Source organism: Paramormyrops kingsleyae, chromosome 19 (genome assembly GCF_048594095.1).
Source record: "Paramormyrops kingsleyae isolate MSU_618 chromosome 19, PKINGS_0.4, whole genome shotgun sequence".
In the NCBI taxonomy this organism is placed as follows: Eukaryota; Metazoa; Chordata; class Actinopteri; order Osteoglossiformes; family Mormyridae; genus Paramormyrops; species Paramormyrops kingsleyae.
The window spans coordinates 24,010,245-24,036,082 of NC_132815.1; the positions used below are offsets into that span (position 1 = coordinate 24,010,245).

General features: G+C 39.5%; 2 protein-coding genes across 5 annotated transcripts; one reads left to right on the plus strand and one right to left on the minus strand.

Moving 5' to 3' along the window:
• The first annotated feature begins 2,107 nt into the window (after positions 1-2,107).
• Positions 2,108-8,406, plus strand: LOC111836746 (uncharacterized). 4 transcript variants are annotated; one of them, XM_072702785.1, is made up of 5 exons: positions 2,108-2,205; positions 4,036-4,112; positions 4,840-4,877; positions 5,201-5,434; positions 8,358-8,406. In XM_072702785.1, the coding sequence occupies exons 1-5, from the start codon at positions 2,190-2,192 to the stop codon at positions 8,359-8,361; spliced, it is 369 nt and encodes a 122-aa protein (XP_072558886.1). In that variant the 5' UTR covers positions 2,108-2,189; the 3' UTR covers positions 8,362-8,406. The 4 variants fall into 4 exon arrangements, with proteins under 4 accessions (XP_072558886.1, XP_072558884.1, XP_072558885.1 ...); XM_072702783.1 differs by lacking the exon at positions 8,358-8,406 and adding an exon at positions 6,898-7,293; XM_072702784.1 differs by lacking the exon at positions 8,358-8,406 and adding an exon at positions 6,898-7,293 and having other exon boundaries at positions 5,201-5,387.
• Positions 8,407-10,936: 2,530 nt separating this feature from the next.
• On the minus strand, positions 10,937-22,227 carry LOC111836747 (potassium channel subfamily K member 5-like). The gene is made up of 5 exons (XM_023798282.2): positions 21,506-22,227; positions 17,253-17,364; positions 15,377-15,543; positions 15,115-15,283; positions 10,937-14,439 (listed from the first exon to the last, which is right to left on the minus strand). The coding sequence occupies exons 1-5, from the start codon at positions 21,689-21,691 to the stop codon at positions 13,661-13,663; spliced, it is 1,413 nt and encodes a 470-aa protein (XP_023654050.1). The 5' UTR covers positions 21,692-22,227; the 3' UTR covers positions 10,937-13,660.
• Positions 22,228-25,838: the final 3,611 nt, after the last annotated feature.

Consider the following 25,838-nt stretch of genomic DNA (forward strand, 5'->3'; position numbering starts at 1 on the left):
TTGTCAGCTGTTCCAATATAGTCCACTGTTGCACTGTAGAACTTGTTGTCAGACCAACTTGCCAGTACTATATCTCCTGGCTTCAGATCTCTGAAGCAAGCAATGGGTTTATCATCTTTCTGTAATATATCACAGACCTTAAAAATTTTTGTAGTGTATCCATCCTCAAATGTCAAAAACACAAAAAGACCTTAAAATGAAGGCAGAGTGAATAATGGAGATTTTACTACATCTTAATTTATAAACTACTCAAAACAGGGTAGGGTGATGCCTAATGAACTGTCATATCACAATGTCCAAAATGAAACAACGTGTTGAACGATGGCATCATCTCAGAGTATGGGGAGATAGGTAGTATACAGAGTACTGAGGAAAACCAGTGTTCACAATAAAAGTTAAAATCAACAGAAAGCTGCCGTCTTTCCTGTGCGATACAGACCCAATTCACTGCAGCCAGAGCCTATTACTCAGCATTCAACCTCCTGCTCTCCATCATTACTTTTATGGTTTTGTTGCAGCCAAATTCACAATATAGTTGGTCCCATTAGCATATTTCTGTGTCTGTTGTCAGACAATGTTGTATGAAACAGTGTTTTATCATAGCCCAAATCATATGAAACTGGGCCGGCTCGATTTTCATAATTATTACCTTGATAAATCTACAGTATTAAGGATTTTACTTTTCCAATTAGCATTTAATTGCAGGCCTAATCACATTATGAAATACTGCGATGTAATTTTTCAATATGTGCAGCCCTACATTGATGGCTAAATTAACTCGTTAGTCTTAATACGCAATTGTAATTCTAGTGTTCAAACAAGACAAAAACTAATTTCACATCTATTTAACAATAAAATCTTGACGCTTCTTAAAATTTCTACCGTAGTTTTAACGTCATTAACGGATTAATACGCGAATAAGCCAGCGACCCTATTTTCCTCAGCAGGGCTCGCGACCAACTGAGAGCTAGGCGTACGTACACCTATCCAAAGTTACAAACCTGTGATTAATGGGTGCGAAAATCAACGCATCTTGCATATGTCGGATTCTAATGATTAAGTTACAGCTATAACTGAAAAGCTACACCCTCCATTAAAATAGAGTATTTCGGCTGAAGTCGTCGGCTTCCCGCAGTTTTCAGAAGACAGCCTGCAGTAATTACTATTTGCCGCACATGCCGGCCAGATTTCAAAAAGTATTGTAACCAACATAAATACAAAACTTCACTCAAATTATATTTAACAAAAAAAATTCTTTCTTTCTTTCTGTTTTTGAGGTGCAATCGGCTTTATGAGTTGTTTGAGGTCCTGGAGGAGTGGTGTGTCGGTTTTGGGGAGGTTTTTTCTGTTCAGCTTTTCATTTATGGGCCGAAATACCGTAGTTCCCAGAAGGCTAAGGTGTGTCTGCTGAACTTCGTGCTGGGCCAGGCTAAGATGAGTATCTGGCTGACTCGGAGGAATAGGATGAAGGGGGCAGGATCGACGAATCCTGCCCTCATGATGAAGGGCTTGGTGGCAGCACGCATAAAATTTGAACATGCTTTTTTCGGAGTGACTCACAACCTTGTGACTTTTTTGGAGGTGTGGGGTTATGGTGGGGTTCTATGTGACTTGACCCATGATGGGGACTTACTCTTGAAGTTTTAGTATTGTTGTTGATGGTGTCGATTGTTTGACTCGCCATATGTTTTTTTGGGCCCATTGTATTGTTTGTGTTTCTTTGTTGGTTGCCCTGGCTATTTTCTCTTGTTTTTTTTCTTTTTTGGTTGATTGTTTAATTTTGTTTTTCTGTTTGTCTGATTTCGTGATAATGACCCATTTTGTGATTTGAAGTCGCAGTAAGGTTTTTTTCTGTAATTACTGACTGACTAAATAAAGGCTGGTGCAAGTCAAAAAAAGTCCTTCCTTCCTTCCTTCTTTTTCTTTCTTTCTTTCTTTCTTTCTTTCTTTCTTTCTTTCTGTCTTTCTTTCTTTCTTTTACCAGCCAGTACCTCTCTCCTTCGTCCCTCGCATCTTTCGCGCTCACTTAACGGTCACAGTTTAAGTCAGCCTAATTTGTAAATTAACCAATCACGATGCACCATCTGTAGTACATAGCGCTCTTCACCAATGACATTTTCCAATTCTGACATTATCCCTATACATCAGCCAGAAGGTTCACAGTTCAGAGCTTTTTGCGCCAAGTTTGTATGACTTCAGAAAGCGGTAAGTGGATATAAAGCCATTAAATATTACTTTTACCCAAGAATTAATAATTAACTTTTTGTAGTAGTACGCAAGTGTAGGTATGTTGAATTCGATTGTACTCAGAGGTAGGAAAAAGTATCTGCGACTGGGAAGTGAATTAGTGGGAAGATGGTATGTACGTATAAGTGGTATGAAGTAATTATAAGTACATTTACTCAAGTACTGTACTTAAGTACAATTCTAAGATACTTGTACTTTAGTTCAGTATTTTTATTTCATGGCACATCTAATTCGACTAGATTTCAGGGACAGATATTGAACTTCAATGGTAGTGGGATAAGTTTTTTTTTAAAACACATACGTATATAGACTAGGGCTGGGCAATATATCGACTTTTTACGATATGTCGATATGTTTTCATACGGGATATAGGATGAGACAATATTGTTTATATCGATATAGTTAAAGTTGCTTTAAAATTATACTCGTAGAGCCGCTAATCCGCCTGTTTCTCCTCACCCTGTCCGTCTCTTGCAAAACTGCGCCTGTCCCTCTCCCCTCTCCGAACACAATCCACCCAAATCCAAATCGGATTTTTTGCCTTAATGTGACACAGAACTGGGGTGAGTTTCCCGAAGCCTTCTTAACACTACGTCGTTCGTTAGTTCTATCTTTTAACACAGAACTTAAGAACGACGTAGCGTTAAGAACGCTTCGGGAAGCTCACCCCTGATCTTTTCAGGGCTGTGTGGACACGCAAATGAAAATATTTGGGGAAATGAATCTGTTCAAACTAAAATGGAAGGAACCTATCGTAATATAATAGTATTTGAAATAATTGCCACGTGGCTACAATGCCAAAGAAAAATAAAGAGCCTGAAGTCAAAGTTTAAAGAGGCAAAAGACTCGAATCAGCGCAGCGGTCACGGCCGCACAACGTGCCAATTTTACGACCAGCTTTTTACCCGTGTAAAAAGTCGTGTAAAAACGTATCAATGTGCGCATGCGTGACGTTTCGGAGGACTGATGCGTTCATGATACAGTTCACTTGTACTTATGAATGTGAACCGTCAAGATAGACAAATCCGATCTGAGCAAAAAATCGGAATTGAACAATTTGGCTGGCAGTGTGAATGTAGCCTTAAACTCTGTTTTATGAGGTGGTCCATGAAACATAACTGAATTATGTCTCATGGGATACTTACAGAAAATATAGTTATTACCAATAACTATACCAATACCAGCTTTGCAGCCTATAAAGTCATTTTGAATTCATTCAGCCTATAACAGAATATTAAAAATTATAAACAAATTATGTGGAGGATAATGAGATCAACTTAAGATATTATATATGCATTAAAGGCAGAGAAATTAGTATGATCGAGACATAGGAAAGAAGTTGGGATGAGAATGGAATAAGTTCATAGGGAGCACTCTTGGTTTTCTCTGCCTGAGATCAAAAAGAGACACAAAAGCTGAGAAAATATGAGAACTATTTTAGACCTTGATGAAATCTCATTTGAAACTTAAAAGGAGTCTAATTTGAGATTTTGTGCATCTTTTTGCTCAGGAGAATAAAATGAGAAACAGGAGAAATAAGCCATAGTCTCGTTATGGTTTCGCACAGACCTCATACTTGTCTAGGAGAAATAAAGGAAATATATTTGAGAGCTCTTTTCTGAATTTTCTTTTCCTCTGGGCAGTACCTCCAAATAAAGTCTGTTCTTAAATCTAAGATCAATATATTAAACAACAGTTTACTATAATCTCCACTTGTAGAAGAAATTAAAAAAATAACTGACACAAAGAAAATTCTTTCAAAATCATACATACTTCTATCCAATGTAGGTACAACAATTTCCATCCCAATCGGAGCCTGGGAAAAGGACCTATCATCTACAACAGACACAGAATTCCGGACCCAGGTATGCAAGAACACCTTCAGTATGACTGAAAACACTAATTCAATATAAGATCATCCATGGAGCACACATCACCCAGCACAAGATGTATAAAATGGGCTTTCTAGAAACAGACACATATTCACGGCAATACACAGAACCCATACTGGTTGCCCTAGCTATTGCCAAGAAAACTATCCTGTTAAACTGGAAAACCAGACACACAGTAAATATTACACAATGGTCAAACCTACTCAAAGAATACATATCCATGGATCTTATTACCCTACAGCACCAAACCCTAGACCTCAAAAAAGTTTGGGGCTCATTTACCACCACACAGGACTTGCTTGTAAACTTACCACATGGAATGACACAGATAATTACACTCATATTCACACATAGAAAACCCTAAATCTCCCAGTGAGTGTGTGACTTTGCTTCGTGCTGTCCTGTGTTGTGTGTCTGTGCCAATCTGTTTGGTCCTACAACGTCATGTCTTGTCTGTCCTACCTCCCATGTGTTACTTGTCCATCTGTATACGGTATTGTCATAATGGGGGTGGGCATGGGAGGGCTGGTTTGGAGTGGCTTTACTTAATGTATGGGGAGGAGGGGGGGTTGGGCATTTTAAAATGTAAAATAAATAAATAGTACCTTAAATATACTTTAAAAATGCTAATTATAATTATTTAACATTCCCTAGTCTTGTGAGATCCTTTGAAAACTATTACGATTATTTTCTTCACCAGACAGGTTTGGCAAGACAACACAAGATCATGACTACGGTGTAAGTGAAACATAACTGTTCACTTTTACGTTTCAGCTGTTTTTGTTTTGATTGTTTTCCTTTCCTTTCCTTTGGGGAGGGGGGGGGGCACTTCATATTCATCCCTTGTCCAGGTAGTTGGAAGCTGGATGGATGGATGAATATGTTGGATACATATATTTGTGAATTTAATCAGGTTTTTATTTCTAGTTTTTCCTAATCATGTTATGAGTTATAATAACTAATTTATTAAAATTTAATATGATATAAAAGTATATCAAGTACATTACGAGATCATAAATGCTCATATTAACTAAAATTATACTTGATTTTGGGTTGTCCAGAAAGCATTTTTCAACAAAATCAACTGGCACAGAGATGATAATGATTGTAAAGGCTTCCCTGAATGAAGAGAAGCTTCTGAGTGCTGACCTGAGTGCTGGACTGGAGTTTGCCAAAGAGAGGCTCAGACACATGTTACCAGCCAAAGTAGAAGAGGCCACACTGATTGTTGAAGGAGAGAACCTCATGGTAAAAATACAACCCGATAGAAGCAATGGAGTTTGCTTCTTGGTCAGGTTTGTTTCTGGCTATCTTCAGCTTCAACAGCATGTGCTTGTAGGGGACAAGCTCACAAAGGATAACATACAGGAACATGATTTTATTGAGCACCGATGTCGAGATCAGACAAATCCCTGCTTTAGACAGGCAAAAATACTCCTGGGTGAGAAGTCATGGAACAACACAGAACTCAGAATTGAATGCAATAATTTGTCTATCAGATTCTCCACAAATTTTATTGACATGAATGCCAAGGTTTTCTTAGTGAAGCCTACACTCAGATTTCCATATCATCATTTCAGTAGAATTAAAGACGTACTCCAGACTAAGTGCTGGTTGGAGCAGGAGATGCCCGACAAGAAGGGTTTGCTAGAATGTGTAATTCATCTGTTGAAAGAATTTTCAATAACAGAGCAGGGCAAAAAATTTCAGTGGATTCTACAGGGTGATGGGGAATGTTTGGAGTTGACTACTGTACGTCGAGATCCAACATATTATTTAATATATGTTTCCGGAAACGTGATCAAACTACAAAATCAGATGCAGGACTCAGATTACGATATCCTTTAATGAAATAATAGCTTAGGGTGCCATTTAATTCAGTATTTTAGGTGGTGTGCTGAGCAGGTCAGACCAGTTCTCTTTTTCCAAGGCTACAGTTCTGGGGGATCCCCTCATGTTCCCGTGGGTACGTCCCTCCGGTATGTCTTGGGTCTGCTCCTGGCCTCCACTCAGTGGGAGTACAGTAAATGTTCCTACAGTATATTTCAAAGTGTTAATATGCACACTTTACCAAAGTACTTCCACTGGGGGCAGCTTTTATCCACTGTTCAAATAATGAATCTATCAAGTTTCTGCACAGGAACTTGTGCATTGTTCACTGTAAGCGGAAGCTGTAATATTTGCAGGGTATGTTCGCAAATTAAGCTATATCCTTATTTTTGAGTCCTGTGTGGTTAATAATCAGCATATCTTAATCCTACTCATTTGGAAATGTTTTTAAGAGTGATGTGTTTTAGCCAAATCATACAAGCTCTTTATGTGACACTCAAAATAAATATACAATGCATATTAACTTAATGTGTCGTTTGACATATATTCATGTAAATTACATAAGAAATTAATGTTCTGTCAAGCATATAGCTCTACATTCATGTACAATCCATATTAAATGAATGTGTCTTTAGTCATATATTACCCAGCCAGTGGGGATGCACAAGCCAGTGTATTTCTTTGTGCCAGTCCCCAAGCCCGGATAAATGGGAGAGTGCAGAGAATGCAGGCAGGGTGGTGTGGGTGGAGAAGAGTGGCAGGACTGATATTTGGCAGATGGGTATCAGTAAGACTGAAAGGGAAGGTTTACAATATGGAAGTGAGACCAGCTACACTATATGGGTTGGAGATGGTGGCACTGACTAAATGACAGGAGGCAGAGTTAAAGATGTTAAGATTTGCATTATGTTTAATGCGTATATTACAGGGACAGCTTAGGTTGCACAGTATGGAGACAAAGCCAGAGAGGCGAGGTTGCGTTGGTTTGGACAATTACAGAGGAGAGATGCTGGGTATGTTGGAAGAAGGATGATGAGGATAGAGCTGCCAGGCAAGGGGGGAAGAGGAAGGCCTAAGAGGAGGTTTATGGATGTGGTGAGAGAGAACATGCAGGTGTTTGGTGTGAAAAAGGAAGATGCAGAGGACAGGAAGAAATGGAAACAGATGATCCGCTGTGGCGACTCCTAATGAGAGCAGCCGAAAGAAGAAGTCATTAGTCATATATATTCTTTATTCACGTAAAATGTATATTAATGTTTTGTCAAACATGTAAGTTCTACATTGATGTACTATGCATTTTAAATAAAAGTTTTGACAGTTTAAATTTTTATGCATAATTATTTGAATTCTTTGAACTTTCTTTTCCAGTTAATGCACTCACTTTGTGTTCTGAGGACAGCATAGTTTAATTAAACTGAATGTGGAGAGATTATACATGTCTTTCATTAGAATAATTTAAAAGCAGTAAAAAATGTATTAAGAAACAACATGTGATAAACATGTATTTCCTACTAAAGCCATATGTTATCATAGGTAGTAAAAAGTAAAGTTTCTGTAGAGGTTTTATATTTTTCCTACAGCCTCACATGTCAAGTGTGTTTTTGGTATGAATATGACCATAATCATACAAGGAAAAACACTGACTTGTAGTGAACATAAACAACATAATATGTTGTCATATGTAATTAAAATGAAAAAATTGCTTCATATCGGTCTTTTTTCATATGGGCAGTCCTGGGGAATCGCTGGTTATGCTGGCACTATATGTTGTCCCTACCACCAACATGGGTAATGAGCTATTAGTAATCATGGACACAGGCTGCTAAAATCAACATGCCCTTTGGGGGAAGGGGATCAGTTGAGGTGCATTACATAGCATATACATAGACAATTTACATAAGCCCTTTGTTAAAAAGAATGAAAATTAGTTGCAGCAACACTGAGGCCTAGAATAGAGTTTTATCCATTGTTGTATAAGCTCACAGCACATGTATGCCCCCAATTGTAAGTCCCAGTAGCAAAATGCAATGGTTGCCATCAGGTAGATGAAGTAATGCTTGTTTCATACAATGTAGCATGCAGTAAAAGCTCATTAATAACATATCAATCACAGTCCTCAAACAATCCACCATGTCCATTATTATGCTTTTGTAATGTGGGTGTGCCAGGTCTGAATCAGTAATTGCACATATTCACTGTTTAACGTGCTCTGTCAAATTAAAGGTTCAGATATGTTGTTAAGAAAATGGCAGTACGTCCTTGCTAATTAAGAGAATTTTTAGAAAGCATGGTTGTTACCGTGTTGGTTTTGCTTTGTGCTGTTTTGGTAGTCTGTATTTTTTTTAAAAAATGGGTTAGAACATTAATTAGAGATTTTGGCTATCTTAGGTGATGTACAAGGCTGAAATCTTGGATCTGTGATGGACTGGCATCCCAGCTAAGGTATTCTCCTGCCTTCTGTGATCATATCCAGGATAAGTGGTAGAAGATGGATGGATGAAATCCTAGTAGACTACAATTCATAGAAGCACATATTTCTGCTATGTATGTGCTTACTTATCTCATAGACTATCCTAAAAATTTCATTTTTACTTTTTGTGAACGTGAAGTAAATCCATCCAACTGTTTATCCTGATCAAGGTCATGGCTTCCAAATTTTTTTTTATGTTTTAATGTACTAATATTTAAACTTAAACTTAACTTGATAAATTATATGACTGGTTGGAAAACAGAAAGGACCTGAACTGAACACCCCTACTTTTGTGACAACAGCTAAAGAAAGTTCTGGCACATTTCCATTCAATGGCACAGCTGTAGAGTAAATGGAAAATAGCTGAACCACAGATGAATATTAGAATGTAAACCAGAATATGCCCTCCCCCACTGTCATAGATATTCTAATACTGTAGAGTTGTGTTATGTGTGTCTTTGGGACAAGCCTAAATAATTTTTGTGACACCATTCAAGAAGAGGTCAGTGCGGTTGAATGTCATTTCAGAGGTTAGACATGTCTTATTGAATGCCACTGGATTACGTTAAAGGACCAGTACGGGCCACCTCTGGTTTCCATAGTAAATTCCAAGCTGTTCTTTTCATTACGTCTTATTTAGGGGTTAGTATTGAGGTTTTCTTCCTCCGTTCTGTAGCTTCAGAGGTAGGTGGATGAGGAATGTGCTCAGATTTGAGGAGTTTCCTTTCATCCCTGGCTTTTTCCGCTCTGGAATACATCCATAAAGTCGCTTTGTTTTCATGAGCTTGAGCTGCCAGATGGGGGACTTATTGCCACAACTGAAAGTGTCCCCTTGGGTGCTGAACTTGGCATATTAGCCCTGGAGGTACAACACGGTAGGCTTTCATCATGAATGCAACGGCTGAACACACCCTCAGCCCCAATCATGGCTAGGGTGAGTATAAATATTTGTGACATTCACAACAATGTTGAACTTTGAAGGAAGGATAATTATGATTAAGCATTATTATAACAATTTATAACAATTACACAAAAGTCCATCGATCCCTTTTTGTTTGATCCAGTACATGGTGGTAGGAGGCAACACAGGGCAAGGTTGGGTTTTACCCTGGATCGGGTGCCAGTCCATTGCAGGGCACTCTGCTCATATTCATTTTGTTTATTTTGCTTTACTGATTGGGGATGTCATGGTGGCAACAGCGCCACCTAGTGTGTTACTGTGTTGCCACCAATTTGCAACCTAAAGCATAAGCATAAGTGTAGGCAATGGTGGTCATGGTAATGTGTACTGAGCAAGCACACTGCCTAGTTTATGAAACACAATTCAGCAAATTGTTACAAGAAATATGAATTTATGAAGGGTTTTGTCGCAATATGGATTAACAAAAAGAACTAAGCCTGGTTTTATTTTATATACTATGACCAAATTGTGACACGCAGCAAAAGTCTGTGTACTGTCCATGAGATCTAAGTAGTGAAATCATAACACAGATCCTTGAAGGTGGTATTGTATTATACATGATATTTCAAATTTGATAAATACCAGACTAAAATAACCAGCCGAAAAACCGCATTGTATTAACAGTCTTTTGTGGCAACAAGTGTTTTAGTCTTATGACCAATTATGCTAGTTAGTCAATTTCAAAAGTTGTTTGTGGGATAATTTGATTTCTTAAATAAAAAAACTTACTTATGAGTAATGGTTCATTGTTTAGTCTAATTTCTGTAGGTGAATTTAAATTTCTGACCAGTTTAGTCAATTTCCTGTAGTATAGTTACAGCATAATGCCATATAATTCCATTAATTCTGTACTTACAAAGGTCAAGGCTTTCCGCAGAGATTCCCTTTGGTCATGAAAACTGTTCTTTCTGAATTTATGTCTCAATTTTCCATTAATAATACTTATATATAATAATAATAAAAAAATTTGTCCCATCCACCCATTTTCTATGCCTGCTTGTCTTATGCGGGGTAATGGAGGAAGGATTCTTGTAGCTGCAGGTGCAAAGCAGGGAAAAACCCAGGTTGAGGTGCCAATACACCATACATTCACACCTATGGGAAGTTTTTCACCTCTAAGTCACTGCAGCATGTTTTTGGACTGAGGGGGAATGTTTAAGGAAACCTCATACTGACACAGGGAGAACATGCAAGCTCCACACATGTAGAGCGAGGGTGGAGACTTGAATCCTGACCCAAGAACTGTGAGGCAGCAATACTAACCATGGCACCACTTTGCAACCCCGAATATTTGCTTATACTGTATTTATATTGCCTTATTTTTAACTAATATTTTAAAGAATACTATAATTAGTAGAACTACATATTCCAACAGTTTATCTTGGTCAAGGGTCTGAATACATCAACTAGTTCCTAAGTCTCTCTGTGTTTTTCGATTGGAAATAATTTCTGACAGATAGGAATCTACGGCACCACCCAATTTCCAGTGCAAAGCACGAGAAACAAACAATAAAACATTAACATCTGAGAGTGAAAAAAGTTTCAATGTTTTATTCAATAGTCATCTGTCAATATGGAGCCAAATTCAACTAAACATGGCAAACAGAAAATAAAAAATTTGAACTGAAGGCAGGGCCATACCCCCCTCACATGAATGGAACCATTCAAAAACCAGCAAAAGAAAAATACACTAAACATTTGTCCATAATTTATTAGCATCCTGGAGTGGGCTGATTTGTTCAATTCAAAACCATCTAACGAAGCTAATTCTGTGTATTTGTCTTTTTATAAAACATTACTGAATGTTATTGAAATGTGTATCTTCCCCAGAATTAGGATCCATAGGAAAGTATTTGTTCCCTAACACTTTTTTTGTAGGTTTGTATATTTTATAACAAAATACTAAATTAAAGGGTATCTTTTTGAACAAATTGTATGAAATTGATACTAATTAAGGAAAATACCAAAAATACCGTCCCATGTTTAAAATAGTAATCCTTATATCTCTTAAATTGATACTCTTTATATTAACTGCAGTGAATGCAGTTACTTTCCCCACTTATCAAACTATGACAGCACTACCACTGTACCCAACCACGTGCATGAGGACTTTAGTGTAAAATTTAGTCTGGTTTTCACCAGCACCAGCCAGAAATTTCTGCTTTTGGTTCATCCAAGCATTGTTTGGATGAGTTTTGGCTTGTGACAGGCGGTCATGTCCTACCATGCTCTGATCTACTACATTTCTCTTTTTCAGACAGGATCTTTTTGATGACAGAATCAGGGACAGTGACTTCAGTCAATAGGATTCTTAACCAAAATATTCATATGGCACTTTGTGGAGTGATACATTTCTTTTTTAAGTGAAAACAATGTTTTATATATACAAAGAATATCACGTATATATAAAATATATTAATACTGTTGGAGTGATGAATAAATATTACTTTTTATTAAAATTTACAACAGTAGACACACTAAGAAATGTATATGTATAAATGAAACTAAGAAACACCCAGAAGCAGGGCACAGAACATCCTTTACTGCTACTTAAACCCCAGGGAGGAAGTGTGTCCATTAGGCACTGTTTTTAGATCTGAAGAGTTAGTGTGTGAAACTTCATTGTTTCTTGACTTGGGAGAAAGTTTGAGGAAAAAAGGGCTGCAAAGGCTTGGGGTAGCAGAGAGTGTGCTATTCCTATCTGTGAATATTTCATTAATTGTATGAATATAGCACTACAGTCCATGCTAGGCAACAACTGAGTCTATCCTAAAAATACAGCGTGGCAAGGCAAGGTGGCGGATATCCTGGCAGGAAACACCATTTCACAGCTTAGTGCTGCCTTTGGATAAGGACAAAAGCGCAGCTTCTATTTGTCAGTCATTCAAGTCATAAATACAGTGCTGTGGCTACATTTGGCTTTGTCATGTTCAACTCAATACATTACTGCTCTAATAAACAGTGGACATCTCAACTTCATCAAATTTCAATATTACCCGAGATCATCAGAAACATACATGATGTGAGAGATCTCCAAGGCCCTGCAGAGATTTATATTAACCTCAAAAAGAGCCTTCTGTGGCACTTTGAAAGGCAGTATCTTATAGAGAAGTCTGAAGAATGAAGAATGCAAGTCAAAGGAATAAGTTCATTGGTGAGTCAAGAATCCCTCTGTTAATGCCTGAATGATGACTATCAGTAGTCAAAGCACTTTCCAACAATTCCAGATAAATGTTTGGGGTTCGGGGTAGTCCTGAAAACCCTCCACAGGAAGGACTGTCATTTTGTCAAAGCTGTAATAAGCACCAACATGGTGAAAACACAACATGCAGCTAGCTGTGTGGACAGATCACCTGAGATTTCCTTTCATTATCTAGAAAATGAAATTGGACAAAGTGCTGAAGAGCCTTTCAGGGTACTCTATAAATAGGGAGAAACTTACTGAGCTTTCAACACCAGCTAGCTGTTGACAATTATCTTTTGTGCTTTAAAAATTGGTATTATTGAGCCCATAGATATTGAGCCTCTATTTTCTTAATGAATAAATAACTGAATATATCACTGCTGTCCAATGAAAACCGCATTTGTCCACTTTTCGTCAATTGTGATTTTTTTACTATCAATGTTATGCACCTCGTCTACTGATAGCGTTTGACATCTAATTGATAAATGCAAAAATATTTAGTGAAGTCATCTATTTAACTAGTACTTATGTTTGTACTAGTTAACATTTCTGTTCATGACGATTGTGTGCATGGATTGCTTTATATGGCCAATTTCAGCTTAAAGTTGATAGCTAGATTTGCCTGGCTGAAAACAATCCACGTAAGTCCATTTAAAACAAACAGTTTACTGATGGCTGTGTGGAGAGTTTGTGTTTGTGATGCTAAGGGTGTCACATTGTTTTAGGTTGATTTTGTAAAGTAGTTTCTGAGAAAATGCATTTTTCTCCACTCCGGAAATAATGGATCTTTGGAGATGTGTTTTTCACTGGACAGTGACAATATATATCATTGTACTCTCAGTCTTATTTGTATGTATCAGTCATGCAGGATGTAGCATTAGACCTTAAAGTGACCCTTTAAGTGTGACGCAAATGACTGTTGTCTGCCTTATCCCTAGGTTGTAAATTGTTACACAACACTTGCTATAAAATATTTGATCACTTGAATGAAACATTTGAACTGAAATACAATTTGTGTAATATTGAGGATAGAAAGTCTGATCCAAATTAATGACACAGCTAGAGCTAGCAGAGTCTCAACCTTTGTCTTCCTCTTTCACTAGCTGTTCTCGGGAGCTGTAGTAGATTGAATCAACTAACTCAAAATCCAAATCCTCCGAGCCTGAGCTTCTTTCCTCCGCTGCTGGGCTCTCAGGCCCGGCTTTTTCTTCCGCCGTAGAGTCGCTGGTTCCAGACTCACTGCCACTCTTCAGGAGGTTCTCTTCATTCCCAAGGCAGATGCCATCCTCCTGAGAGAGGAGAGGCTGATTTTCCTTGGTTGCCCATATGGTCCCTCCCTCCTCTGAAGCATGTATATTCAGCTGGATGCTGACTGAATCCTGGGAGATGCCTACATCAGAATGGACTTGACTCATCCTCTTGGCGTAAGCCTCGGTGAGGTGCTCACTGAAACTGTGGCGGCGTTTCCGTCGCAGTGAGTGGTCGTATGTCAGGATTCTCATCCCACCAATATTGTCACTGCAACTCTTGGAGCGAATCAAAACCGTCCCTATGGCATTGTCCGTCCTCCTCTCTTCACCAATGTGCTTGATATGATCACTATAACCCTCCTGTTTCTCTGACAGAAAGCTGAAGATGTCAACGGCGTTGGGCAGAACCGCCTTAGCCTCAACCTTTTCATGCTGCTGCGGGCCCTCCAGGTGGCGCCGTCTCCTCTTCTTCAGGGCCTTATGGGCTTCCACAACCATGTGGACATTCCAGTTGAAGAACAGCGACAGCCAAGCCAAGCCAAGGCAGATCCATAACTGGACAAAGAAGCAGTAGAGGACTGGGTAACCTGCATTTGGATCCACAGCTGGGGAGCAAGATTGAGACACAGTTTATGGAAAAGCTTTTTAAATTAACGTTATGAAAGTCTTATGAAACTTATGAAAACTCCAAATTATTTCAACACTGCAGAAACAGAAGCTGTATGTCCTGGTCTGTTTGATAATCAGCCACTGGCCAAATCTCAGAGAGTCTGTTAAGGCAACAGACTTAACGTTTGGAACATTGTCTTTTCATTAAATATTTTTTATATGAAACAGTCCCACAAGTCATTTTTCATTGTTAATCTCAAAATAGGAAAAATCTCATGTGCTACAATGAAGAGAACATAAATATGCATATTTCATTAAACAATATTGTCTTTTCTTCCAAACAGAGCTGTGTCAAATTTTCACTGTGGTAAACAGAATATTGCAAACATCCTTTGTTAGTATTGCTTGCATTAAATTATACAGTAATTTGGTCTTTCCAATGTGCATGTAAGCTATAGACTTCACTAAGAGGAGGACATTGATCTTGTAAGATCCTGAAATGACATTTAAGACAGCAATTACACCAAGGACAGAGAAGCTACAAGAGGGTGAGACGCTGTCTGTTTTTATAAGAATTGCCTTGTTATGCAAAGATCTAAAACTATGCACAAAAACTAGGAAAGATCTGACATTATGCACAAAAAATGAAGGAAGACAGTGGCCAACACTACCTGTCACTAGATCACCAAAACCAATGGTGGTCAAGGTGACAAAAGAGAAGTAGAAACCCTCGACATAGGACCAGCCCTCATAATACATGAACACAAAGGGTGGGATCACCAGGTGCACCACCAAGCCCCAAAGCAGGAAGATGGCAGTGCACGTAAACTGGGCCTTCCTCTGAAAAAACATACAGAATAAAACACTGTCAACATCTCACCAAGGACAACAGCTCATAACTGCTATTCAGGTTATTCAACTGAGGCATCTTACCAGGGTGAGACCCTTCCTTATAAGGAACTCTCCAAAACGTCTGGCTCGGCTTCCAAAGAACTTTCCCAGCTCACTGATCCAAGTGAGGCACAGGGGGATGCCAAAGAGCCCATAGATGACACAGAAGATCCTGCCTCGGGCCGTCTTAGGCGCGATGTTCCCATAACCTACAATGACACGGGAGGTGAAGTCCCTCAGGAACGGCGTTCTGGTGTTACAGCAAGACCTGGACATCAAAGGTTTCACTGGCTGTGATGTTACAATGAGCCGGGCATGTGAACAATGGGGCTGAAGAGTAATGAGGGCAGAGTTGAGGGTTATAATCTTTATAAGATGCCATTATTATGCTTTTGGGGTGAAATGTTACCAGTAAAATCTAAATGGACAAATAAATGATACATTGCTCACAACTAATAACATACTCAGTTAATATACCATTTGATAAGGCGGTAATATACGTATGAATCTGATAGACAGTAGCATTATTGAGATAAAGATACGATTCTTGTTTTGTCAGTCATGATAATATAAAATTGATCTCAAAATTCTGGGTTCCTGGATTCCTTCAGCAGGATAATGCACCCAGCCACACTACAGAAATTGTTCAGAAATAATTTGAGGAACATGAGAAAAAGTTCAAGATTTTGACTTGGCCTCCAAATTCCTTAGATCTCAATCTGATCGAGGATCTGTGGGATGTGCCAGACAAACAAGTCTGATCCATGGAGGCCCCACATCACAATTTACAGGCCTTAAAGGATCTGCTGCTAATGTCTTGGTGCCAGATACCACAGGACACCTTCAGAGGCCTTACGGAGTCCATGCCTCGATGGGTCAGAGCTGTTCTGGCGAGACCTACACCAACCTACACAATACTAGGCAGGTGGTTTTAATGTTATGGCTGATCCATTTATGTTGATGATAGAAAAGTGCCCAATGAAAAAGGCATTAGTCTATTGTCTGGAACCCAAACCCGTCATAAGGAGTGTCGTTGTATTACGAAAAGTGTTGGTTTTCTTCCACTGTAAAAATATTGAGAAAGACCATATTCCTGAACTGGAGCAGCTGAACATTTGAATTTGTTACAACTCTTATTTTATTATATTTTATTATAATAAATACGTTCCATTCCCAGACTTTGCTTGTTTAGGCCTAATTGCAACTAATTTATAATAGTCTTTTTCCTGTATAACTTAAATGAATAAAACATGTTATTTTTTAATGCAGATTATAAAAATATTATATTTGTAATAAATCACTATAATTGTCACTATGTGTAAAAATATATATATACCAAGAGAACTGTAACATAAAACATAATAAAGTCATCTTTATGAATATAATATACAACATACGTTGGAAGGCAGCACAGTGGCCTCACATCTCCACTGCTGTGGGTGGGAATCCCGCCCCCGCTCTGTGTGTGTGCCGTTCGCATGTTCTCCACGTGTTTGGCCGGTTTCCTCCAGCTATGCCGGTTTCCTCCCGCAGTTCAAAGACATGCAGCTAACATCTCTAAATTGCTCAAAGTGAGAGTGTTCGCCCTGTGACACACTGGCATCCTGTCCAGTGTGTTCCCCTTCACTGTCCCTGGGATACGGTGCAGGTCCACCTGCATCCCTGTCCAGTGTGTTCCCCTTCACTGTCCCTGGGATACGGTGCAGGTCCACCTGCATCCCTGTCCAGTGTGTTCCCCTTCACTGTCCCTGGGATACGGTGCAGGTCCACCTGCATCCCTGTCCAGTGTGTTCCCCTTCACTGTCCCTGGGATACGGTGCAGGTCCACCTGCATCCCTGTCCAGGATAAGCAGCTGGGAGATATATGGATGGAGCAGACATTTGAGCCATTCAGACTAAGTGTTAGAGTGACACTCACCAATCGTGGTAATGACTGTGGCCGAGAAAACGACAGCATTGCGCCAGTCCCAGTTCGGTAATGTTCCGTCACCAACAATAGTGATGCCTTGACTTGCGGCCCCTGACACCAACTAAAAGAGATAAACATCAGCGTGGCGTTCCTAATCAGCTGAGGGCCTCTTCCATCAAGGGTTGGATGGGCACCCAACCTAAACACTGTTGCAGGGTATTCCGGTTCCTTACACATCTCTCAGAGTGTAATGGCACAGAAGGTATAACTTGATTAAAGGAACAGAAAAGTGGTAGTTATTAGACAATGAATCACTTAATACAACACAATTGACAACCACATTAGGAGAGCAGGAAGTTTGTGGCATAATATCCAGATTTATCCAGATATAAGACTATCAATACTGTGACTAATGCATTTACTTTGCAGGCGTTCCAGCTACCCCCACTCTCAAATGCCTTCACACCCTCCCACTGACACACACAGGCTCATGCCTGCACCAAAACACACCCTCCTGGCATCCCAACTGCTTCATCAAATGCATTCATACATGCTGCGATCTCTCATACAGCAGACTGCTAAAAGAGGTCAAGTTCTTGCCTTGCTTTTCTTGGGTGAAATGTGGAAGCAAACTACTGGCCAGCCTCTACACCAAAAGCATCATATCAGTGTTGTGGGGGTGGGGGGTCTGGAGGCTATACTGGAAGCTATAGGCACAAGGCAGGGAATAACCCAGGATGCAGTGTCAACCCAATGCAGGGCAAACTCATTCCGATGGGCAATTTGGTAACTTCAATTCACCTTAGCATGTTTTTGGGGCAGGAATCCAGAATACCCGGAGGTAACCCCATGACAACTTAGGGAAAACTCCACAGACATGGAACCACGAACCCAGGTCTCAGGGGTGTGAGGCAACAGTGCTAATTATTGTGCCACCGCATCACTCCCAAGTCCTGTGTCACTCGCAGGCCCTGAATGCTCAACAAAGACCATTACCCCCAACTGCTGGGAGCTGATGGGGCCTTTTGCTTGACTACCAGCTTTGGTCTCACCTGTGTATGTATGTGTCTCTTATAGGAGCAAGATGGGGTAATAACTGATACTTTATTGATCCCCATGAGGAAATTCTCTTTGGCCTTCCCCAACTTACTCTCTGTAAGTAAGAGCAAGTTGGCTGTGAAGGGCAGCCACCTGATGTGGTTGCTGCACCCAGGGAGCTGGGGGTTAAGGGCCTTGCTCAAGGACCTACAGATGTGCTGAGACTGGTCTTGAACCAGCGACCTTCTGATCACAGGCACAGAGGCTTAACTGGGGTATGTGAAAACTACCTAAACTTCCTAGCGGAGACAATAAAATACTTATCTAATATTGTAGCTATGGGGTTGAACTTCCTGGTTAGAGAAAAGTATTCTGGGAGTCAGGGGCATTGTGCAATTTTAGGTAGGCACCGTTTCAAAACCACACATAAGACATAAAAAATATACATAATATTATTTAGATATGAATGTTCTTGAAACTTTATGTAACTATTATACATTCAAACATGCTAACCTTACTGTCGCTGTGATGTGAGTCATGAATGTCAGGATGTGACAACTTAATGTGCAGATGTAGGCACGGGATTGGTTGACTGAATAAATCATTTCTAAGTTACATTTTTGCAAAATGTTGGGTTGGCAGTGGCACAATGCCACTGCTGAGAGTACAGTAGTCAATGCTATTTAGAATAATTACTTGAGTCAGACACTATTGTCGTAATGCAGGACATGTAAATAGTTATTTTGTGAGGGCAAAGTTTAAACACCATTGGTGAATGTGCTAGCAGGGCAGCAGAACTTGGTGGGCTCCCACTAGGCAATGTGATTCAGTGTGTTAAACTACACTGTTTTCGGTGCCATCAACTTGTTGAAAGTTATAATATAAATAACTGTAGCATATCAGATTTTGCTAATGCTGCTGTCCACCTTCCAATACATTCCATTTTGTTTTGTTATGACACCACTTTTCATCATAGTACCATAAAACCTCAGTGCTCTCCCAAAACAAAGATGAGGCAATAGAGCCGCCGTATACGGAAACCACGGCTCTCGAGGGCGTGCCTGAAAACCGTGCCCTCAAGTCACTCCGCCGCGTCCGACACACCTTCTGTTTGTATTGCTTGGTCACCACCCAGCAAGTAGTGTAGAAAAAAAATGTAAAACCGTATACGTGACACAAAGACAGTGAGGGAAAAAAAGCTACAATAAAATACTTTAAGGAATCCATATCTCTAAGTCCAGAAAAAATAAACAGAGAAAAAGAACAGAATATTTTATGGTTTAGTTCTTATCACCAGTATTTTATTTGGCAGCAGTGCACTGGAATCCAGTATAACAAGTTAAGTAACTGTTAGAACATGTAAGACAAGCCCTTATAACCTGCTTGTCACAACATGTGGCTTCCATATCGCACCACCGGTTCCAGCTTAATAGATACCAATGACGCAATTTCCAATTAAACACACCAAAGCATTCAAGACACTGTATATGGCTGTCACTCACAGCTGGCAAGTGTCTTAACGCTTAAAGCTATCCTGCACTCTAGTACATTAGAATCTATACCTAACCAGCCAGTCAGGGACATCGATATAATTCTCTCAGACCGAAATGCTGAAAGAAAAGTCTGTTTAGTGGGATTGCTTTTTTTCTGGCCTGAAATAGCTCTTTAAAAAAACAGCAATGATTTTAAAATAGGTGCAATATTCATTCATTGAGGTTCTTCATAAAGGGCTCTCTTCCCAGGGGCGCTGTGACTGGAGCAAAGTTAGGATGATTCCAAGGGCCCCTGAGTAACAGGGGCCCTAAAAGATTGGAAAATAACTGGATTGGTCTGGACTGGGGGGGTAGGGAATACGATATGCTTTCATGAGGCCCAAAATCTCTAGCAGCGGCCCTGCTTCAAGGCATTACTCTGTTTGCCTTCATAAATCCTCGCAAAGCTATAGACTGGACCCAGAACAGTGTTATTTAGATGCAGCATAAGTACTTATGTGAGAAGATTTACAAGGACAAAAAATGTGGCCACTGGTGGCTTAATGGTTAGGGATGCAGACTTGTAATTGAAAGATTGCAGGTTCAAATCCCCAACTAGCAAGGCACCACTGAGGTACCCTGAGCAAGGTACCGCCCCCACGCACTGCTCCCTGGTTGCTGAATTAGCTGCCCCCTGCTATGTCATGATGTGACATATGGGTTAAATGCAGAGGACACATTTTGTTGTTGTGCACTGTGGTGTGTCAACAATGACCACAAAATAAATAAGAAACCTGGGGCAAAAGCTGGCCTAATGAGTAATTCTTACTGGCCAGTGTGATCTTTAAAATAATCTTCTTATTTTCAAATTGATGAGGAGGAACAGATTTTTGAGCAGTATTAATAATAAAGAAATAAGTTAAACATGAACATGCACTGTCTCCATTGATTGATGAAAAAAGTAAAATCTAATTCACAGAACATGAGAAATACTCCCTGTTCACATGGTGAAACTCGGATTTGGCCCTCCACAGAAAACAAATGCACAGGCCGACATAACAGCTTACTAGATGTGCTTTTTCTAGAATAATAATAATAATGATGATTATAATAATAATTATGATTAATATTGTTATTACAACTACTACTACTACTGCTACTTGAAACTAGTGCCACAATTAAAATTTGATTTTAGAGCTACATAATTAGCCACATAGTAAGAAGAAGAAAGGCCAGGAAAATACAAGATAATGAGGCTCTTGGTATTCTTCTGTTTCCATTTGTTGAATAGTAACAGTTTTGTCCTCCCTTCAAGTGTTTATTACATACCCTTATTTTCCCACATATTGCTTAATCACCGGCCGAATAAGTAAAGGGTAACATTTCTAAGTCAAGTTCTCTGCCATTTCTTTTTCCACTCGTCTCCAACGCAAGAAGTCTATGTGTAGAGTGTTTATAGACCATCTGACCAAACCGCTCCCATTGACGATGCCAAAGAAAAGACTTATTTTCCATGGACTTTTAAGTCCACATTGTTCTAAATGCTTTTCATATAGCATCACCATTATGGTCCCAGCCGCCCAAATACAAACTGAATTTACGAAAAGATTCGTCACAGATTATTTATTAATTTACTGTTTACCCATAGAAATAACGGATTTTTATATCCCACTATGTGACAAACAGCACTTATATTTATGCTGATGTGTAACATAAGGCAAGCATTCAATATACACAGGAAAAAGCAAATACCTTCAAAATTCGGTCCAAGTCCGCTTTTTTGAGACAAGGGTGGTCATTGAGTATTCTTTCCTTTTCAGCAGTATAGTTGAACACGGCACGCTTCCAGTTCGGTTCTTCCAAAATTTGAAATATCGCAGCCCCGATAGACAGGTAAAAAATGATACCTGAAGTCAATAAAGGGCCCTTATCCACCATGTTAATTCTTCCAAACTTAAAATACGTCTATATTTTATCTTCAGTGCTCTCCTTCAGGAGTATAGCTTCTGCCACACGTGTGAGTACTATTGTCGGAGAACAGCGTGTTTCTTTATTCTCAATAAATATCCTTAAAAGCGTTTCACATTTTCGGTAGTAAAAAAAATACATCGGCTAGTACTTTTTTTTTTTTTACTCTAGTTTTAAAGTATGCATTTTACCTCGTATTGTTTAATTATCCTGTAATACGTCCTTCTATCCCGCTCCAACTCGGCTGTAAGACTTTTACATTCGAAAAAGTTTGATGGGAGGAGAGAATGGGACGGGAGGAAGAAGGCGTCCAATGGAAGACGGGGGGAAGAACAGGAAAGAAAAGAAAAGGAACGACTGCGAACTGTATTTTCATATATCTAATATAGCCTCGTTCACGAAGAAAATCACTAATCTCCAGAAAAACTCATTCATCTGCATTGTCTAAAAGTTACGTTGTAATTTTTGTACGCTAATTGTAACGTACTTTCAAATTGCGTGATTTGAATTCAAGTGGTTTGTCACATAGTACTACTGTTTCGCTATCACCGTTTCTTGGACTGTTTTCATAAAGACGATTTCTTAAACAACACTGCAGTGTGGTTTTCGGTCATTTCTCTGGCGCTTTGTACACAAAGAGTTTAGTTGCCGGTTGACGAATTGTAGGTAAAATCACCCCATGTGCCCATAGGTTAAGGAAAATAATACTCAGGGTCAACAAATGCAGTTTTACAACGGGCATGGCATTTAATAGTGCTTTTTTTCCAATCAAATAATTTTGCCACGAACATAGACTAGTCTTGCCACGTACACGTTTGCCCTTGTATGACGATTTCTTAGATTAATTAATGATGAAAAAGAAATCAAGTATAAATAAACAGCAACGAAAGAATAACGACATACGAATAAAATTAGGACACGCTATTTTTCACGTTATCCTTCCCGAGGTGGCTTGCATGAATACCAGGGGTATTTGCATGGGAATTTGCAAAAAAAAAAAAAAGTAAAAACGTTATGTAAAACTATTTTAAAATGCTGTGCAGTGTCCTTCTTTGGCATAGTAAAGGGTGTGGATGGGATGATGAATTCGGTGGGTGTAGTTGCTGTCTTAAAAAGAGAACTGTGACTATAACCATGGGGGCTCAAAAACAAATTTCACAATAAACACTTGCAGTTTCGTTCTTGGTGTGAAGGAAGTATTGCAATATTCGGCACTCAAATCTACCAGACTTGCTTCCTATGTGACAAGCAGGCCACCCATATTCCTTAAGTGTGGCCCATCCAGACACTTAATCAATACTAATCCAATGTACAGCACAACTACATACAACCACAAGTATTCACTAATAACCTGAACACATCTCAGCAAAGAACCTCAGATGCACATCGAACAGAACAGCCACGAAGGCTCATGGAAACTCAAAATGGAACCAATCGCTGTCCAGACAATTCAGAGAAATGGTAGCAGCATGGCCAGATTAAGACCTCTACAAGCCTCGGGGCACTGGTGCAATAAGGCCCCCCACACTCCATTAGCCAGCTATTAGCAGCAGCTCTGTTGTTTAGCAATTTTTGAGTTAACATCTGAGTTAACTGTACAACATCTACGCTAACACAATTTTCTGTTTACATCATCCTGATTTGATAAATGGACAAACATGTTTATTCTGGCATATCATATTTTTACGCAATTCAACCCCTTACTTGTTTTCTTTTGGCTTCCCCATTGGGCTCTTGGATTCTAGTAAGATCCATTTTGATTCTACAAATCCTATTGACCACCTACACGTTCTTTTTCTGTAAGAAAGTGACAGTCAGTGTCTGCTGGTGTTTCATAGGCTAACTTCTGCCCTCTTCTACCAATTACAGTTTCTCATGAGGCACATTCATAGGCCCCTTGACACACAGGGCCCCTGGGTGCCAGCACAAGTTGCCTATATAGTGGATTCAGCTATGGGTAGCACTGGCTGGTAGCCAATACTATGTTCAGGCTGATGGAGCATGAACAGAACATTAAACTTTAAATGTGAAACTAACACAAATTCTATTAGAAGAAGATTTTTGTTATTTGGAATTTGGCACATTGAATGACAGTGCATGCAAAAGTTTGGGCACCCTTGCTTAAAATGTCTGTTACTGTGAATAAAGTGAACAGAGGATGAGCTGATCACTAAAAGGCATAAAGTTCAAGATGACACATTTCTTTAATATTTTGCATCATTCACAGGTACAAAAGTGAAAAGGGCCAGAAGCAAAAAAGTCTGGGCACCCGACATGGTCAGTACCTGGTATCACCCCCTTTGGCAGGTATCACCTCTTGTAAATGATTCTTGTAGCCAGCTAAGAGTCTTTCAATTCTTGAGGGATTTTCGCCCATTTATCCTTGCAAAAGGCTTATTGATGAGGAGGTGGCGTTCAAGATTCTTGGGCTGTCTTGCATGCACTGCTCTTTTGTGATCCTTCCACAGATTTTCAATGACGTTTAGGTCAGGGGAATGTGAGGGCCATGAAAAAACCTTCAGCTTGCGCCTCTTGAGGTTTTCCATTGGAGATTTTGAGCTGTGTTTCGGATCATCCTCAAAGGACCCATCTTCGGTTCAGCTTAAACTTTCTTACAGATGGTGTGATGTTTGCTGCTGGATTCTGCTGCATGAAATTTATTCAAATCCACTCTTCCCTCTACCAATGACATGTTTCCTGTGCCACTGGCTGCAACACAAGCCCAAAGCACGATCAAATCCACTCCAGTGCTTAATGGTTGGAGAGGTGTTATTTTCCTGGAATTGGCACCCTTTTTTTTCTCCAAACATACCTTTGCACGTTGTGGCCAAAAAGTTCCATTTTGATTTAATTGGTCCACAGGTCTTGTTTCCAAAGTGCATCAGGCTTGTTTAGATGTTCATTTGCAAACTTCAGGCACTGAGTTTTGTGGCTAGGATGCAGGAATGGTTTTCTTCTGCTGACTGAAGGTCATATTTGTGCACAGTAGAAAGGTGTACCATCACTCCAGTGTCTGCTAAATCTTCCTGGAGGTCTTTTGCAGTTAAATGGGGTTTTTTATTTGCCTTCCTAGCAATACAATTGGCGATACTTTTAGAAAGATTTCTTTTTCTTCCAGACCTCAACTTGACCTCCACCACTTGACCTGATAACTGCCATTTCTTAATAACATTATGGACTGAGGAAACAGCTACCTGGAAACATTTTGCTGTCTTCTTGTAGCATTCTCCTGCATTGTGAGCATCAATTATTTTCTAAATAGGCAGCTATTTAGAGGAACCCATGGCTGCTGATTGTTGGGACAAGGCTTGAAGAGTCAGAGAATTTAAACATCTTTGGAATGTGCATCACCTGGGGTTTCCGAATGATTGTGAACAAGCCTTTGTCCTAACAAGCTAATGAAGGTTTATGCCTTTTGGTGATTCTGCTCACTTAACTATTCACAGTAACTGACATTTTATGCAAGGGCGCCCAAACTTACAGCGCCAAAAACCAAATGTTGATGTAACATATTGCATTAAATCTGGTATTAAGTTATTAACTTTAATAAGTTAATACTGAAACCTGTGTACACATGGGACTTGTATGGGGTGTGCTTTGAATCAGGAGGCCCTCTCAAACACTGACATCTTACTCTGAGTTCAAAACACAATGAAGGGAATGTTGAATGTAACAGGTACTTGGAATATTCTGGAGCACCAGGCTATCAGGAACATGCCTGTATTTCTCCTTTAGTCATGCCATGTTTTTCTTGTAGAATGTAACCACAGTGTCGCCAAATCTCACACACTTGCCGTGACACTCACCCTTTCTGACTCTCATCCTCATGCAATCTTATGGCAAATCTATATTATTCCATTATAACCTAAAATTAGCTAAATCAAAAGCATTGGGGGAGTTTGCAAACCCTACAGACTATTTATAAGGTGATCAAAGACTATAATTTAAGGTTACATACATAATAAATCAGTGTGTGGACTTTTCTCGAATTGAAAATCTCATGATAGCCAGCTGACCAAAGCTGAAAACCCTGTAACCATATGTGTCAATAGCATTTCACATTGTGTTAACAGCATTGCATATCTCCTGACGCTGGACAACCGCCTGCAACATGGAG

What these genes read in the sequence shown, in the direction of transcription:
- LOC111836747 (XM_023798282.2), bottom strand. Translation starts at nt 21,691, where the DNA reads ATGGTGGATAAGGGCCCTTTATTGACTTCAGGTATCATTTTTTACCTG. An exon ending in TAAGGAAGGGTCTCACCCTG is followed by an intron (nt 15,284 to 15,376) that starts GTAAGATGCCTC and finishes ATGTTTTTTCAG; the next exon opens with AGGAAGGCCCAGTTTACGTG. An exon ending in TTTTGGTGATCTAGTGACAG is followed by an intron (nt 14,440 to 15,114) that starts GTAGTGTTGGCC and finishes CTTGCTCCCCAG; the next exon opens with CTGTGGATCCAAATGCAGGT.
- LOC111836746 (XM_072702782.1), top strand. An exon ending in ACACAGAATTCCGGACCCAG is followed by an intron (nt 4,113 to 4,839) that starts GTATGCAAGAAC and finishes TTTCTTCACCAG; the next exon opens with ACAGGTTTGGCAAGACAACA. An exon ending in CACAAGATCATGACTACGGT is followed by an intron (nt 4,878 to 5,200) that starts GTAAGTGAAACA and finishes TGGGTTGTCCAG; the next exon opens with AAAGCATTTTTCAACAAAAT.